The sequence below is a fragment of the Mastomys coucha genome, unplaced genomic scaffold (assembly GCF_008632895.1).
Source record: "Mastomys coucha isolate ucsf_1 unplaced genomic scaffold, UCSF_Mcou_1 pScaffold5, whole genome shotgun sequence".
Taxonomy (NCBI): Eukaryota; Metazoa; Chordata; class Mammalia; order Rodentia; family Muridae; genus Mastomys; species Mastomys coucha.
In genome coordinates, this window is record NW_022196911.1 from 102,341,981 (window position 1) to 102,360,448 (window position 18,468).

Below are 18,468 nucleotides of genomic sequence, written 5' to 3' on the forward strand. Positions count from 1 at the left end.
AGAGAGAGAGAGAGAGAGGACTAGAGCCCGGACCCTGCTAAAACTTTACACACTGACCTGCGTTCCCGGCCTTTTACTTTCCAGTTTGACACAGGGTCTCACTAAGTTGCTAGAGCTGGCCCTGAACTTGGAATGCTGCTGTTTCAGCCTCCAAAGTATCCAGAATTACAGGTTTTGACCATCAGGCCTGCCTTAGGAACTTTGAAATTTTTAACTTAATAGTATGTGTTTCAGCTGGACAATACTTATAGGAAGGGCACAGGCCTTTAACCATTGCACCTGCTTTCTAACAATCAAGACAGGCCAAGGACAGCTGCCTGATTCATTTGCAGATTTCTGGGAAACAGGGGATTAAAGAGGAAGCCTCATGAATCTAAGCACATAGTTTACAATGGCTCGTCAAACTGATGCTGTCAGCAGGAACATAATGGCAGTTATCCTGAAATGATGGCTAAGTGCCATACCGTACTTACCTCCAAACAGTTCCAAATCTCTTAAGCCCTCAACAATGAACTTTTCCGAGACCCACCGCTAAAGAGGAAAACCCCAAAGAGAATTAGTATGTCTTCTAAGCCACATCAAAGTAGCTATCAGCCTATAGAGACAACAAGACAACTCCCCCACAAATCATAAAACCAAGCAGTACAACAGGACTGTTTCCATGGACAAGTAAGGATCCTGAAATTGCTACAAACAATAGAGTCATTCCTTTCTCTACTCTAACCTTATACAAAATGGCAATTGGTTTATAAATGTGATTGAGGGGAAATACATGGAACCGCCCCTATTAATGAATATTGTTTTCTCTCCTAGACAGAAAATATCTTTGGCTCCATCCTGTTTATTCCATAGATAAACATATTACAAGTTCTGGATCATCAATGCCCATTTGAAAAAGTATTACTAGAATCCAACATATAGAAAACATGAATAAAAGAATTCTTCATGAGCCTCTGCTAGTTTATAAAATGAGACCTAGCACATCCCATACTTTTCTTTTTAATTGACAAAGCTTTCTTCTTCTGTTTGGTTTTTACCTTTTTGAGACAGGGTCTCACTCTGTAGCCTAGCCTGGCCTCAAACCCCTCAATCTTCCTTCTTGAGTTTCCCAAATTCTGTTCTGTTCTGGGTTTTTTTGTTTGTTTGTTTTTAAATAGCATCTATTCATTGTCGGAGGCTAAGTCTCCTCCTGACATTTTCACACATGTAGACCATGTACCTTGAGCATCTTTACAGCCCAGCACCCTCCCCTTGCCCCTTCCCAACTCCGGTTCTCCTCTTTTCTCACAGAACCGCTGCTGATTTCCTGTGTGAGATCTGCGGGTCATCCTCTCACCGAGGGCATGCCCATCCTCTCTGTCACTCCGTGTGGGCACAGAGGCTGGTGGGCTGCACATTTACAAGGGTTTCTAACCTGAGACTTGACTTCTATCAAGTTCACAGGACTAAGCTAGCACAATCATTGTGCACCTCGCTGGCCCATTTCAGACAAGTGTTAGGTTTCCATTATACTAATCAGGGGTCCGGTTTCACCTTAATCAGGACAGGTTAACATAGGAATGTGGCTCCTATTTAAAAGCAATGGAGTCCAGGTTTTGTTTTACTTCGTGACTGGTGTTAGAGTTTGGCAAGGAGGCATTTTTCCACTGAGTGAGTTCAGGCTAAGGAGTGAGTTACCTTTTCCTCTTAATTAACACTGAAGCGTATTCTTTGCAGTGTAACTGTTCTTATACGTGTATACACAAGAAAGGGAAGACTAAAGAACATTCTAAAATAAGACATATAATAAGCTATATCATATGTAAAATATAAAATAAGCTATATAATACATATAACATAAAGTCCCTTTGTCCTTTTCCATAACAATTTTTTCTGAATTAAAAAAATCAAATTTAGGGCTGGTGAGATGGCTCAGCGGTTAAGAGCACTGACTGCTCTTCCGAAAGTCCTGAGTTTAAATCCCAGCAACCACAAGGTGGCTCACAACCATCCGTAATGAGATCTGATGTCCTCTTCTGGTGTGTCTGAAGACAGCTACAGTGTACTTACATATAACAATAAATAAATCTTTAAAAAATTAAAAAAAAAAAAGATCTTTAAAAAAATAAAAGAAATTTTCAACAATCCTAGCATACCACTTTACATCCACTAAAATGAACAAACAAGCAAAAACTTAAAAAAAATAAAATTTAATGTAAAATTTTCTTTTTTTTTTTTTAAGATTTATTTATTTATTTATTTATTACAAGTACACTGTAGCTGTCTTCAGACGCACCAGAAGAGGGTGTCAGACCTCATTACGGGTGGTTGTGAGCCATCATGTGGTTGCTGGGATTTGAACTCATGACCTTCCGAAGAGCAGTCGGTGCTCTTCCCCACTGAGCCATCTCACCAGCCCTAATGTAAAATTTTCTATGCACTATACTACAAAGGATAAATTCTGCTTTAATATTTGAGTGGTAAATTCATCTCTCATAAATAAGAAATCTTTAAATACAATTTTAAGAATCCATAAATATTAAGTAATTAATATAATAAATCTTTATTAAATATAATTAAAATCTTTAAATAATCATGATTGCATTTTAAAATTAAGTACTTTATGAAAGAGATAACATACTTTAAGAAAATTTTAATTATTTGTTTTATTGGGGAAGGGATGCACATGTGGAGATCAGAGGACAACATGTGGGATTCATTTCTCTCCTTTCACTATAGTGGTCCCCAGGGACAGAATTCAGGTCTCCAGTTTTGACAGCAAGCCTCTATACCTGCTGAGCCAGCTAGTGACCCTTATGTACTGAAGTCATTGGCGCTTATAAAGAAACCCAATATTTGTCCTTAAGGTCAATCAAATAATTTTCTTTTTCCTAAAATTTTTACAGGAGAGAGTGGAAGCCAAGTTCCTACAACTACAAAATATACAGTTGAGTTTTCTGAATTTGGGGAAATGGCAGGGGTCAGCACATCTGAGTGCTAAGTCTTTGTCTGGGAACCAGCTTCATGGCATCACCCCTGTGAGGTGAGTATAAGGTTTGTGTGTGTGTGTGTGTCTGTACACGCACGTGCGTGTGCATAAGTGTATATGTGGGGTCAGAGGACATAGGAGCCAGGTCTCCCCTTCCACTCTGTAGGTCCTAGGGACTGAACCCTAGTTGTCAGGCTCAGCACCAAGCACCTGGACCTGCTGGGCCAGCTCACTAGTCCTGATAAAAATTAAGGTATAATATATTCTCAAATTAATTTTAAAGACTCTTCATGATTCTATTTAGAAATGTGTTCCAGTAACTACAGTCTGACACTGATTTTAAAAACATAAATTCCTGAGAAATAGAAGCAGAGATCTTTACCAACTCTGCAACCACACAGAACCCAACCCATTTAACATGTGACCAACTGATTCATAAACTAAGCCACCTTCCTGTTTCTCTTTCCACCAGATAATTCTGTCTCATAAGACAAAACAACCCACTGTAATATCAACCCAAATACTTTTCAGAAAAGACAAATAGAAAGCCAGAAGACTGGGAACACTCACCCTAATTCGCTCTGGTTTACTTACAAGAAAAGACATGGGTTCCTACTGTGTAGACCTACTTCAACTTCAAAAACTTAAACCTAAAAGGTAAACAGAAACAGAAAGAGTTGGTTAAATTGCTTTTTATAGAACTATTTTTCCTCCTGAATCAGTCTCCTGTAGGTAGAGGCTGCCTCAAACTCACTACAAAGTAGAGAATGACCTTGTGCTCCGGAAAGTCTCACACTGGGTGTGGAGTGCTGGGACTAGAGGTGTGCCCCACACCTGGGTTATGTGGGGTTTGGGTGAGCTGGGTATTTTCTTGGATGCTGGCTAGGAACTCTGCTGAGTAGCATCCCCAGCCTAGACAAAGCTTCTGTTGAACAAAGAGTACTGGTCTACCACACAAGGCTCACTACCAGACATACTACTTGCTAACTTCTGAGTGTTTGTTTAGAGGAGTGTTGATGACAACACACTTGGATATATTTGTCCAAGTACATTGTAAAGCTACCATTTCTGTAAAAAGTATGGAGTCAGGCGTGTTAGTACATTCCTGTATACTGAGAACTCAAAGGCTAAGGCAGAAGGCTGGAGAACTGCAGGCCAGTGTGGGCTCCACAGTCAGCAGGGCTGCTGAGAGAATGCAGGACAAGGTGGGGAAGAAGTGGGGTGCGGTGGAGGGATGGCAGGAAACTTCTTCCACTTGGAGAGGCAAGTGTAAACGCCACAGGTAACAGACTCAAAGTGAGCTTCTTTTAAACACACAGCAGGGGATCCAAGGACCACCATACAAGAAGGCAGCAGAAGCTACAGCCACACGGTGTCTGAAGCAGGAAACTCTGGCTTTTCACCCCTTTCTTTCTTGAGACCAGGTTTCAGATACCCAGAGTGATTACTCACTACAGCAGAGGATGACCCTGAACTTGTGACCCTCCTATATCTGCCTATCTAAATGCTGAGATTGTGACACCACACCCTTCTTATAATTTCTGATTTGTTCTAGTGAAATTTGAATATTTTAAATACAGGTGCAATTTTTAGTTTGAATTAAAATGTTCAGTAACTGAATGCCTCTGCTCCCTTTCCTGAGGGGCCTTGGGCATGCTAGGTAGGCACTCTACCTGCAAGCCACCAGCACTGCTATTTTTGAGACAAAGTCCTTTATATAGGCTGGCTTCAAACAATCCTCTTGACTCACACTCTAAGAGCTAGGATTACAGGCATGCCAGCTGCACCTGTCTGAAAGTATAAAACTACTTACTGATAACATAATTGTGTACTGAAAAGATTCTAAAGATTCTACAAAAGAAAAAAACATTCTTTAGCTGGGTGTGGAGTTGCATACTGTAATCCCTGCAGGAGGATCAGGATAGTCATATTTGCCTATATGTGACTCTGAAACTAGTCTTTGCTACATGACCTGTGTCAAAAAATAAACAAATAAATAGGACAAAACAAAACAAAAACAAAAATTTATACCTAAATACTGCATAGCAGACTGGGTGTCATGGCAAAGACCTGTAATCTTAGAACTAGGGTGACAGGGGCAGGAGAAACAAGAATTCGGGGCCAGTTTGGCCGGAGAGATCCTGAGTCAAGGGAAAAACAAAAACAAGAACAATCTAAACGCACACACTGATCTGAATATTGAGGGACTTTCCTTTTCTATTTCTTTTTTTTTTTTAAGATTTATTTACTTATTTTATGTATATGAGTACACCATTGCTCTCTTCAGACACACCAGAAGAGAGCAACAGATCCCATTACAGATTGTGAGCTGCCATATGGTTGCTGGGAATTGAACTCAGGACCTCTGAAAGAATAGTCAGTGCTCTTAACTGCTGAGCCATCTCTCCAGCCTTCCTTTTCTCTTCCTTTCTTTCTCTCTTTCTTTCTTTCTTTTTTCTTTTTTTTTTTCCAAGACAGGGTTTCTCTGTGTAGCCCTGTCTATCCTGGAACTCACTCTGTAGACCAGGCTGGCCTTGAACTCAGAAATCCTCCTGCCTCTGCCTCCCAAGTGCTGGGATTAAAGGCGTGCGCCATCACTGCCCTGCTTCCTTTTCTATTTCTTGTAGAGGAATTTTAATCCAGCAACATGGCTACTATGGCCTTGTGTAGTAGAGACAGGCCCTTAGCACACACCTTTAAATCCAAACAATGAAAGTAAAATTAGTTTGTAAAAGGAAACACCCATGTTTGAAAGTGATGACTAGCTGGGCAGTGGTGGCGTACACTTTTAATCCCAGCACTTGGGAGGCAGAGGCAGGAGGATTTCTGAGTTCAAGGCCAGCCTGGTCTACAGAGTGAGTTCCAGGGCAGCCAGAGCTATATAGAGAAACCTTGTCTCAAAAAAAACAAAAAGAAAGGAAGAAAGAAAGAAAGGAAGAAAGGAAGAAAGGAAGGAAGGAAGGAAGGAAGGGAAGGAGGAAGGAAGGAAGGAAGGAAGAAAGAGTGAGCCGGGTGGTGGTGGTGCATGCCTTTGATCCCAGCACTTGGGAGGCAGAGGCAGGTGGATTTCTGAGTTCGAGGCCAGCCTGGTCTACAGAGTGAGTTCCAGGACAGCCAGGGCTACACAGACAAACCCTGTCTTGAAAAAAACAAAAAACAAACAAACAAACAAAAAACCAAGAAAGAAAGAAAGAAAGAAAGAAACAGAGAAAGTGATGTCCAATTGAGTGGCAGACAAAGTGACAAATCAGAGAAAGATCTGACAGAATAAGATACGCCTCGCTCTGAGAATTATGAGACAGGTTGCAGATAAAGAACAAGCTAGACACAGGTGAAGACAGAACGAGCTAGAGAATGACAAGGAGCCAAAAGATTAGAACATATCACCAAAGTTAGTAAGAGGCCAAGCAGAGGATTTCAGTCAGAAGCTGAAAAAAGCCAGTTTGAGTCAGTCAGCATGGACAGGCATTTTAAGCCAGAACAGCTGGGCTAACCAGCCAGGTAGAGTTCAGAAAGAGCTAGAAAGGGTGGGCTTATTCAGCACTAAGTCTCAGAGGCTGAAAACAGTCTAGACCTAGATTAGATTGCATGGAGACTAGAAGCTTCCAGGGCTAGGCCTAGGCCTAGATTAGCAGAGGGGGGGCAGTAAACCTTGGAGACAGCAATTACATCGGACAAAAAAAAAAAAAGATACTTTAACAATTTCTACTTTGTGTGACATTAGGATCACTAGGCTGCTTCAAATGTCCTTACCATACAAAACTACAGTGGAAGGATAAAGCAGATGGATATGTCATTCAAAACATGAATCCACTTTAATCAACAACATTTACCACCACAATACATTGGCAAAGCAATATTCATAGTTGACGGGTACCGAAGTAGCCTTACAATGTACTGACTTGGGCTAAAAATCCAGCAGAGGGCCTTACAGAGAACTAAACAAGCACTCTACCACCGAGTATACCCCATCCTACACACAGCTTCTTTATTTACAAGCAACAGTTTCTTATTTTTAAAATTCTTCTAGTACCTGAGAGGATCAAAGTCTTCAGAATGAGGCCTCAGTTTTAGCTAGTGTGACTAAATCTTATACATGTTGCACAAACTGAAACTCTACTTTAGGGTAGCCCATATTTACATTGCAAATATAGATTAGGAATAACTGAGCTGTGTGGCATTTGCCCAGCATGCCCGAGGCCCTAAATTTAATCCCCAGTATAGAAAATATTATTTTTAGTTTTTCTCTTCTTGAAAGAGTAGCTATGATGTCAAGGTTTACACATGAAATCTGGAAAAGGGTCTGGCACTTCAAAATTGTCTTAAAACCCCAGGCCTTGAAAGAGAACCAGGCAGCCTTCACTGTCCTCAAGTATGTACATCCTTTTAACAGGGCCCTGGTACCTGGCACACACAAAAGGTGTGAAGATATATGGTATATTCCAGGACATAGGAAGTGTGACCTTAGCTGGTTATGGAAGTGGGATGCCCACCAAAAACCAGAGCAGGGGAACAAGGAGCGAGCAGCTTACAGAATTCAGCAAAAGCCCGGCTGAGTGGTAGTAGGCCTGGAATATCAAAGGTGACTTAAAGAAAATAGAAATCTTTGTAAAAGTAAATAAAGAAAATATCTAATAAAAAAGAAAGAAAGAAGGAAAGAAAACAGAAATCAGCGGGAAGTGGTGCCACATGCCTTTAATCCCAGCACTTGGGAAGCAGAGGCAGGTGGATTTCTGAGTTCAAGGCCAGCCTGGTCTACAGAGTGAGTTCCAGGACAGCCAGGGCTGCACAGAGAAACCCGTCTCAAGCCCCCCCCCCAAAAAACCGGAAATCCCAAGCCAAAGAGCATAACTATTATCTAGTATCTGTCTTGTGCAAAGGTATATCACCAACTTCTACAACAACGCATGTCATACAGAAGCCACTTAGTTAACACTAAATAATTGCCCGACTGTGAAACATTAGCCCTATGAACATTCTCTAAGTGTGCTGAGGACCATGCATGTTAGCACATGGCTGTACTAGCAGGGAGTGAAAAAGCACTGGAGGCTTTGAACAGAAAGATGACACATAATGGCAGTCTTAGCAGAGCAGTGTGTCTTACATCTTGTGCCCACAAACCACTTACAGATCTTGTGAAAATGCAGGCTGCAGTTCAGAAGGTCTGAAGTGGGCTGGGAAATTCTAACTCACTCCCTGGAAACGACAATGCCGTTGTCATGTGGACCATGGTATTAACTAACATTTGAGAAATCTTGTTTGGAAGAACGGTCCAAGAAACGTCAATCTATGAAGGAATGAAGAAAGGGAGGGGTAAAAATAGCCCAGAGAAAAGCAGGCTGGTTAGAAAACCACTTTCCTGGAGTCTGCAGCAGTGGGAACTCCAGGAGACAGATAAATGGCTAAGAAATGAACTATGAAGCTGTCATAGCACCATCCCAAGCTATCTAGTCCATTCTCTGTCCTTTGAACAATTTGCTTTAAGACAGGGTCTCCTAGTCTCCTACACACAAAGCCACTTTGTAGCTGATGGTGATCTTGAACTTGATTCTTCTGCTTCCATGCTCCTAATTGCTAGGATTACAGGCCTGCACCACCAAGCACAGCTGGGGACTATCTTTTACAAACTCTCCTTAGATATGTGGTTGTGTAGTCCCTGACAGAAAACTACAGACTTAACACCTCATCTGGGAACCCATTCTACAGCTGATGTGTTTGTGTTCTTGAGTGTTCGGAAAATGATTAATATGCCACTGAGCCAATGCCAGAATGGGAAAGCTTGGAGGCACAAGTGGCTTTAGTGGAAGAATAAATTAAAATATTTATCCATTTAGTGTATGCATAAGAGTGTATTCTGAGCCTGGCAGTGGTGGCACACGCCTTTAATCCCAGCACTTGGGAGGCAGAAGCAGGTGGATTTCTTAGTTTGAGGCCAGCCTGGTCTTCAGAGTGAGTTCCAGGACAGCCAGGGCTACACAGAGAAACCCTGTCTTAAAAAACTAAAAGAGTGTATTCTGAGGGTATGCAGGAGGGGTGCACATCAAATGTCTTCCTCTATTGATCTCTGCCAAGTTCAGGTTTAACTAATATTGAGAGTTCAACTAATGTTGAGGATTCTATCTTCCAAGAAGCATGGATAGCAATTTGTGAGAAAAGTAGGATTGATGTTTAAAAAGACTTAAAAGATAGCTTGGTGGGCCGGACAGTGGTGGCGCATGCCTTTAATCTCAGTCCTTGGAAGGCAGAGGCAGGCAGATTTCTGAGTTCAAGGCCAGCCTGGTCTACAGAGTGAGTTCCAGGACGGCCAAGGCTACACAGAGAAACCCTGTCTCGATCAACAAAAAAACAAACAAAAACAAAAACAAACAAACAAGAAGATGGCTTGGTGGATTTAAAAGTCAAAAGCTAAGGCTGTAAGTGATAGAAATCCAAAGCTGAGAATGGTAGCTCATGTGTGGAATCTCAGCACTCAGTAGAAAGAGACAGGAGGATCAGGAGTTCAACATCACATTTCGCTACAGTCTCTTTGGAAAAAGAAAAGAGAGTCTAAAGACTCCACCTCCCTTTTTGTCCCCTGTCTAAAGCTGAAACTCAGTAATCCCCTGAGGCACCCTCTGCTATAGCAGCTCCCACAACCACCTACACTCCTCACCTCTGCTTTTTACCCCCAAGACAGGCTTTCTCTGTGTAGCCCTGGCTGTCCTGGAAGTCACTCTGTAGACCAGGCTGGCCTCGAACTCAGAGATCCACCTGCCTCTGCCTCCCAAGTGCTGGTATTAAAGGCGTGCACCATCGTGCCAGGATCCCACATTAACTCTTACACTTAGCAATGTGTATATGTATGTATTTATGTGTGTATACATACGTGTTTGTGTGTATGTATGTATTATGTATGTATGCATGTACCTGTTTATATACTTGGTGAGGCTAAAGGACATTGGGTATTCTTCTCTACCACCCTGCCTGGACACAGGCTGGCAGCCAGCAAGCTCTGGTGTTTCTCTTGTCACAGGCTCATGGCCACACATGGCTTTTTACATGAGTGCTGGAGACTGCAGCACATCTTCCTATCCACAGAGCCACCTCTCCAGCCACCAAACCACACTATTAATTGCCTCATTCTCCCTCCCACTATAACAGGTACCGATAGGAGAATTCACTTGTTCTGAGTGATTTTTTTTTTTCTATTTTTATCACTGGTCTTCCAAACTTCATGTCTGAGGTCACAACTATAAACACAGCCAAACTTCTTCTAAGAAACCTAATTAAAGGGTGAAGAGAGTTGACCAGTTCAGTACTATAACTAATGCCTAAACTATTAAGTTCCCACACTAAGGCAGAAACAAGTTAGCAATTTTCTTTTTGGTAGTGTTCGGAATGGAAAGTCTTCACGAATGATAATCAAGCACTCAGGCACTGAGCCATGCCCACAGTCTCAAATTTGGTTCATCACCTCTCAAGGATCTGAGTCAGTCTCAGATGTTGGGTATCTCTGGATAAGGATCAACTAGCTCATGAAGACCCATCCAAACACCGCAACACGGCTCTACCTCAACGGGTATTCCAATAAGGCAGAGTCCGACAGTCTCGGAGAAAGGGGTCAAGTTGAAGTATCTTAGGGTCTTAGCAGAAGATTGAGCTGAGAAGTTATCTATTTCCTAAAATTACGAAAAATTTTACTTAGCCACTCCCCTTCTGTCGTGCTCACTCTCAGCCTCCATACTCAGTCTCCAAAACTGCTGGGGATACTTAAGACAATTAGAAGCTCTTCGTTTTGACCAAAGCAGGGGACAGCCCTGATCTTGCTTCCATAGGAGAGCTCAACCCCATTTGGAAACCCCGGAAAAGGTGGGGAGGCCATGCGGGAGCTAGCCTCTCCGGTCTGGCAACTCTGCTCAGCATCTCCCCGGCAAGGCCCAAGCCTAATTTTGCTCTCAGGCTGTAACCTCAATGCGGGAACCAGAACCCAGGTTAAATGAGGGCCAGAGGAGGGCGAGGGTGAGGGTTAGCCCGGATGGCCGCTTGAGGCCCACCCGAGGAGATGGACTCGAAGTCGGGCGAGAGGGACTGGCCCTGGGAACGCACCAGGCGGCCCGGCTACCCGGTACCTGGTCTAGCAGTCAGAGCGCAGTGTACCGACTCCGTCTCGGCTCCGCCTCCTCAGTTTTGTAGCCGCGCTGCCGCCAGGCCGGTTGCTGGGAGGGAGGTACGCAACGTGCCATGCGCAGTGGAGGGATCCAGGGAGACATGGCCGAGCCTCGCCCCTCCGTAAGGAAGCCCCGCCCCCTCACGGAAGACGCTCCCCTAGCCCCGCCCCGCGGAGGAAGTCCCGCCCCTCCCTACGGAGGAAGCCTTCCTTTGCCCCACCCAAGAAGGAAGCTCCGCCTCTCGCCTCCTGCAGAGGAAGTCCTGCCTCGCAAGGCTCTCGGAAGATGCTCCGCCTCACCCCCTGGCCCGTGAAGGACTCTGCTTCGCCCCGCCTCGCCTCACCCATCCTACTAGAGGAAGCTCCGCTTTTCCCCCAGAGGGAGCCTCTGCCTGCTTCCCATGCTACCGGACATGATAGACTCGCATTCTTTGTGTCAGGGAGAGAGTTAGGAACTAGTTTTTTCCCCTTTGCTGAGGTCGTTCCTTATCTAGGACGAAGGCGGGTTTCCCCAAGTATGTGGAAGCGAAAGACCTACCTACCAGCTTGTCATTGTTGCGGTCCAAAAGGGCTCTAGCCTCTGTACCCCTTCTACCCCAGCAGAAAGAAAAGGGACAAGGGCTGACTATAGCTGTTGCCTTGGCTACCAGGGGTATTCCCACCCCTCACCCCACACTGCCGCTCCCAGATCATTTCACCTGGCAGGACTTCAATGGAAAAAACGTTTCTTGGGTCTCTCTCAGGCATTAGAACAACAGAGGAAACTTACCCTTTGTGCCCAAAGATGCTTCTCCGTAAAGCACAGAAAATAGCTCAACTAAACAAGAGCTATCTTTTTTTGTTCCTGAGCCCTTCATAACTTTTTTTTTTTTGGTAGGGAGGTATTTTTGAGATAGTGGTCGCACGTGGCCGGGACTGGCCTTGAACTCAGATCAGCTTCCCTCTGCCTCTGCTGGGATTAAAGGCTTGGTGGTGTGTCTATTAGTAGAAACCTGTGATGAGTCTGCCTTTATGAAAGAAGACAGCTAGCAGAGGCCAAAGCGTATAGGACTAATAAAATGAGCACTTCATTTCATCCTGAAGTTATTTTTAGTCACTTCAGTTACTGTGGGGTGAGGGCCCCAATACATCCGTGTACATACTGTCAAGTAATAAATACTTGTGTTTTCTAGGTCTGTCTCCTCACAGATTTATACAAGTCTAATAACTTCCAAGAATTTTAAGTTTGGCCACATCAAACAGGAACTTGGAAGCACACACCACCTTCACCTGAGGAACTCACGGTTTTACAACTATAACCTTGCCCAGTGCCTTTAACATCCCAAATTTCGATCTCAGTCTCAAAATATTTCAGCATCAAACCTCATGAATCTACAAAAAGCAAGGGAGCAGAGGAAAATGCAGTTTCTGCCAGTTCATATGGTCTTTGGAATCCAGAATATTAGGGAAAGCAATACCTGAAAAGGTGTGAAGTTCCGGTTTTATTTTTTTATGTTGTGTGTGTACGTGATTTGAATATACTTGTGTATGTGTACTTGAATGTATGTGCAGAAGCAGGCAGATGTCAGAAGGTGTCACACCCCCTTGGAACTGGAGTGACAGTCGTGGGTGCTAGATTCTTTCCAAGAGCAGCAAGTGCTTTTTCTTGACCCATCTCTCCAGCCCTAAACTTAGATTTGAGGCAGGGTCTCACATCTAGTCTAGGCTAACCAGACTGGCCTTAAATTTGGTAAACCCCAGCACTGGGCTATCATTGCCAAGGCAACCTCAAACTGAGTTTTTCCTTCTCCTTTCTTTCCTTTCCCTTTGTAAGGAGCATGTAAGGCCTGAAGGCCAGGAAGGCTAAGATGAAATATTAAGTGACAAAATGAATAAAATGAAAGTAAATGTGTGAAATGGATAAGCTTACTGCAAGGTGGTAACCCAGAGTGGAATCCCAGATAAAGACAGAGGACTGCATGAAGCCCAATGTGCAGACATAGATAGAGATAAGCAAAGAGCTTAAAAACCACGGCCAGAAGCAACCAAGCTGGAGACGAGATGGCCTGCTGAATGAATTCACGCCGCTCAGACTCAGACTCTCGCCTCCCTCCTTCTGACCCAGACTCTCGACTTCCACCTCCTGATAAGGCGCTCACACAACCAACGCCCAAGAAGATGTCAGGAGCCCGAGCCTGCAAAGCAGAGACAGGTCGTATATCTCTTAGCTTATGATGCTAGGATCCCTTAGCTTATGATGTTAGAATCCTTTAGCTTATGATGTTAGAATGTTTGGAATTGTTCTGCTAGTAATACTAGTGATTGCTATGTTATTTTGGTGTGTAATTTGTGTGGTACAGCCTGATATAGTACATAAAAGCTCTTTTAGCACCACGTCTGACTCCTTGTCTTCTGTCATAATTGCTGAGGGGCGTCCACCAGCTGAACCAGAGGCTGGCCACCCTAAGTGCTCCTGACACCCTTCCCCTTCTTTGGACTGTACTAGACATTGAACCTAGGGCCTCACAGCATGCTTGACAGGTAGGTGCCTGAGTCCTAAAACCTCTTACAGTCATTACAATAGGGATGTGTAAACATTAGGTCTATTCTAATACCTAATGACCCAGTCACTACACTTTCTAACAGGATATTACAATTTAAGAGTCAGTGTGACGTGCTAGGCAGTGGTGGTGCATGCCTTTAATCCCAGCACTTGGGAGGCAGAGGCAGGTGGATTTCTGAGTTGGAGGCCAGCCTGGTCTACAGAGTGAGTTCCAGGACAGCCAGGGCTACACAGAGAAACCCTGTCTTGAAACACCCCCCACCCCCCCAAAAAAAGTCAGTGTGGCTAAAAGATTTTACCAACTGGATAACTGCCCACAGTAACTCCTCAGAGAATCCCTTCTCCCAGACTCTACTGTGACTATTTCAGTGGGAAAATGGTGGTTCTCATACACCAATCCTGCTGAGTCATACTACACTATATTAAAAGGTCAACATTCAGAGGTTAGAGTGTGAGCCCAGGAAGGCACAAGCTCCTGATTATTTTTAACTTATTACAGTGTTAGGATGTTTAAAGATTTCCAGAGATTTCTGAAACTGACTTGAAAAATTGGCTGCTTGTTTTTAAGCGGTGTAGAACAAGTTGGCTAGAATTACTTAATCTGTGAGGTATTTTCCACCTTAAGTCCTTATGCACTTTGCATTCTACTACCTAATGTGAGCTTTCAAGTAGCCATTTTAGAAAGGAGTAGGAGGACAAAAGGAAAGAGTCTTGATAAAAGCACCGAAATAGGAGGGCTGGGGTGTGTCAGCAGCATGCTCACTCCAAGGAGGCCTTGGTTCACGTGTGCGTGCTTATAAACATATGATGCACAAAGCCAGAGCGTGCTTGGCACAGGAAACTGGCTTTAGTTCTAGCTCTGCAAAGTGAAAAGCTAAGCTACAGAAAAACGTACAGGAATGGAAGGAGGGAGAGAATACTGTGAGAATAAACACGAGCAAAGTACACTTTTAAGATATATTTATTTATTTTATGTGTATGAGCACACTGTAGCCATCCTCAGACACACCAGAAAAGGGATTTGGGTTCTATTACAGATGGTTGTGAGCCACCATGTGGTTGCCAGGAATTGAACTCAGATCTCTGGAAGGGCAGTGTACTGGCTGGTTTTATGTGCCAACTTGACACAGGCTGGAGTTATCACAGAGAAGGGAGCTTCAGTTGGGGAAGTGCCTCCATGAGACCCAGCTGTGGGACATTTTCTCAATTAGTGATCAAGGGGGAAGGGCCCCTTGTGGGTGGTGCCATCCTTGGGCTGGAAGTCTTGGGTTCTATAAGAGAGCAGGCTGAGCAAGCCAGGAAAAGCAAGCCAGTAAGAAACATCTCTCCGTGGCCTCTGCGTCAGCTCCTGCTTCCTGACCTGCTTGAGTTCCAGGCCTGACTTCCTCTGGTGATGAACAGCCATGTGGAAGTAAGCCAAATAAACCCTTTCCTCCCCAACTTGCTTCTTGGTCATGATGTTTGTGCAGGAATAGAAACCATGACTAAGACAGGCAGTCAGTGTTCTTAAACACTGAGCTACCTCCCCTGCCTGAAATACTTTTGAAGAATGGAAAAAAGTTTGAAAAGCATTGACAGGGGAGGCAGTACCACCTTGCTCTTTAGTAATTCCCAAGGAAAAGGAATACTTTAAGGCCAGGGTGAGGACCAGAAGCTAGAGGCCAGCCTGGAATACATGAGACTCTGTCTCAAGAGGTAGGTGGGACAGTGAGTGAGCATGGTAGTGCACTCCAGGTGCCTGAAAGGCCAAGCCTATGTATGCCCTGGAAACTAGCTACGTGATGCTTAACAAGTAGTCCTCTCAGAAAACAAGTAGAGCCGGGCGGTGGTGGCACACCCCTTTAAGCCCAGCACTTGGGAGGCAGAGGCAGGTGGATTTCTGAGTTCAAGGCCAGCCTGGTCTACAAAGTGAATTCCAGGAGAGCCAGGGCTACTCAGAGAAACCCTGTCTCGAAAAACAAAAACAAAAACAGAAAAAAAAGAAAAAAGAAAACAAGTGGATGTTCTGGTACCCACCCATCACTCCATCTCTTGAGACTGGGGCACGGGCACTCCCATGAATTTCAGGCCAGTCTAGGTTATAGATGAGATCTCACCTCAAAGCAAGCAGTAGGAAAATATAACACTGGGGAAAATAACAGCTTTCTTTTGTTCCTTCTTAATTCGGAGGGTTCAGAAAGCTGTGAACTTATACAACCGTAATACTGTCTTCCCTTGTTTCAAGTTTTTTTAAAGTTTATGTTTAGATGCCTATATGTGCCTGCAGTTGCCTGCAGAGACCAGAAGAGGGCAACAGATCCCCTAGGGCTGAGATCTGAATGTGGGTCCTTTGCAAGGGCAGTAAGTGCTCTCAAACCCTAGCCTTTCTCTAGCCACGATACCTTTCTTTTGCAATAAAATCTTTTGCCGATCATCAAACACTTGAAAAGCCATTAGCCACATGCCCGGCCAGGCTTCTCTTTACTTTTGTTCCAGCAGTTTGTAATAGAAGCCACACCTATGGCCTAACTCTCCCCTCTTACATCCTTTAACATCCTTTACCACAAGTGAGGCACGAGAGAACCTGGGTGGGGAAGGTACAGAATTTGACTCCTCGCGAAATCCAACAGACCTGATACAATTTTCACATACTCTACTTCCTACTGGAGGATTGACATGAGTTGTCACCAAGTATCTTCCTTTCTCTGAGTCCCACATAAAGTTCTACATCTTAAGCTTAACACGGTGCGGGTTTCCTTGTACTAAGGAAACACAATTATAATTCCTCTATTTTCACCACACCCCCAGCTCCAAGAAAAAACAAAACAAAACAAAAAGAAAACACCTTGTCAGCTCTGACATATAAAATCAGAGGATAAAAGAATTCATTCACCTCATTCCACCAGACCGACGAGAGCAAGAGAATAAAGTAAAATTGCACCATTGGATAGTAGCCTTGCCTTCGTAGAGTGTAAGATTATAAAACGGGCTGGTGAGATGGCTCAGTGGTTAAGAGCACTGACTGCTCTTCTGAAGGTCCTGAGTTCAAATCCCAGGAACCACATGGTGGCTCACAACCATCTGTAATGAAATCTGACTCCCTCTTCTGGTGTGTCTGAAAAAAGCTACAGTGTACTTACATATAACAATAAAATAACAACAAAAAAATGGTTTAAAAAAAAAAGATTATAAAACAATTTTGCACACATTATCTTTTGGTTTTAAAACTATCCGTGAGATGAGCTGGAGAGATGGCTCAGCAGTTAAGAGCACTGACTGCTCTTACAGAGGTCCTGGGTTAGGTTCCTAGCACCCTCAGGGCAGCTCACAACTACGGGTAACTCCAGCCCCAGAAGTTCCAACACTCTTCTGGCTTCCTTGGGCACTGTACACACACGGTACACAGACATACACACAGGCAAAACACACATACACATAAAGAAAACTTTAAAATAAACTGTAAGGTAGGTAGGAAAAATGTTTACTCCCACGTTATAAAGGAATAAACAACAGACTCAGAGTTCAGCAACTTAACCAAAAGAAAAGGCTCAGCAATTTTTTAACACATTTATCCTCCTACTATGCGCACGTGTACACGTGTGCACACACCATGGCCCACATGTAGAGGCCAAACAACCACTTGTAGGAGTCGCATGCATTCTGAGGATAAACCCAGGTCAAGCTTAGCAAGCGCCTTTACCCACTGAGCCATCCTCTCCGGTCCTAGCAATTGGTTTTGTTGGCCCTGTCTTTGTTCAGACTTCAGGGCTAATTTTGGCTTGCTAGTGATCCGGGCAAAAAGGTTAGGAAGCATAGCTTCTTCCCCGTGTGTCAGTAACCAACACTCTCCTCTCTTGGTCCTTGATTCACACATAGTAGCATGTCTCACCCAAGGAAAGGACTATAATGGTTTGGATCTTAAATGTCACCAAAGTCCCACAGTAAAGACACATAGCCAGTGGCACTGTGGGTAGATGATGGAAACCAAAGAAGGAAGTGAGGTCACTGAGGGTGTGGCTTTGAGCTGTCAACTCCCTGGCCACTGTGAAGTAAACAGCTTTGCTCTACCACAGGCTGCCTCCGCTGAGCCAGAGGGTAGAGTCCTAGAGCTGAAACTGCCATCTCAAACCATCTTTTCCTATCTCAAGCTTATCTCAGCTATTTTGTCACAGTGACGGAGAGCTGACTAACATAGGGAGGAGCTCATTAATAATGTTGTAGCTAAAGTGGGCTGGGTGCAACGGCACACACACCCAGGTGATCTCAGGCAAGCAGATTCGAGTCAAAAGTCAGCCTGGGGGGGCTGGCGAGATGGCTCAGTGGGTAAGAGCACTGATTGCTCTTCCAAAGGTCCTGAGTTCAAATCCCAGCAACCACATGGTGGCTCACAACCACCCATAATGAGATCTGTCGCCCTCTTCTGGTGTATCTGAAGTCAGCTATAGTGCACTTATATATAATAATAAATAAATCTTTAAAAAAAAAAAAAAGTCAGCCTGGTCTAGAAAGTGAGTTCTAGGCCAGTCAGCCCTACAAAGTGGGATCCTATTTCAAAACAAAAACAAAATTAAGCCAGGTAGTGTTGGTGCACACCTTTGATCCCAGCACCTGGGAAGCAGAGGCAGGTGGGTCTGAGCTCAAGGCTAACCTGGTCTACAGATAGGTTCCAAGACTACCAAGACTGAAACTCTGTCTCAAAAAACAAAACAAAACAAAAACCAACACCACAACCAAACAGCAACACTGCCCCCAACACCACAACAACCAAACAGCAACACCGCCCCCAACACCACAACAACCAAACAGCAACACCGCCCCCAACATAACAACCAA

At 44.1% G+C, this 18,468-nt stretch overlaps 1 protein-coding gene across 9 annotated transcripts in view; it reads right to left on the reverse strand.

Moving 5' to 3' along the window:
• The window catches only part of Strada (STE20 related adaptor alpha), a 34,278-nt gene extending 23,015 nt beyond the window's left edge, over positions 1-11,263 (reverse strand). Inside the window, exons 1-3 of one of the 9 annotated variants that reach the window (XM_031350616.1) lie at positions 11,077-11,263; positions 3,563-3,618; positions 474-531 (exon numbers count right to left, since the gene is read on the reverse strand). In XM_031350616.1, the coding sequence (XP_031206476.1) occupies positions 474-531; positions 3,563-3,574 (70 nt within the window). In that variant the 5' untranslated portion in view covers positions 3,575-3,618; positions 11,077-11,263. Of the gene's footprint in view, positions 1-473; positions 532-3,538; positions 3,619-11,053 lie in introns of those variants that run through there. The other 8 variants (XM_031350614.1, XM_031350615.1, XM_031350620.1 and 5 more) reach the window with 8 other exon arrangements.
• Between the last annotated feature and the right edge of the window lie 7,205 nt (positions 11,264-18,468).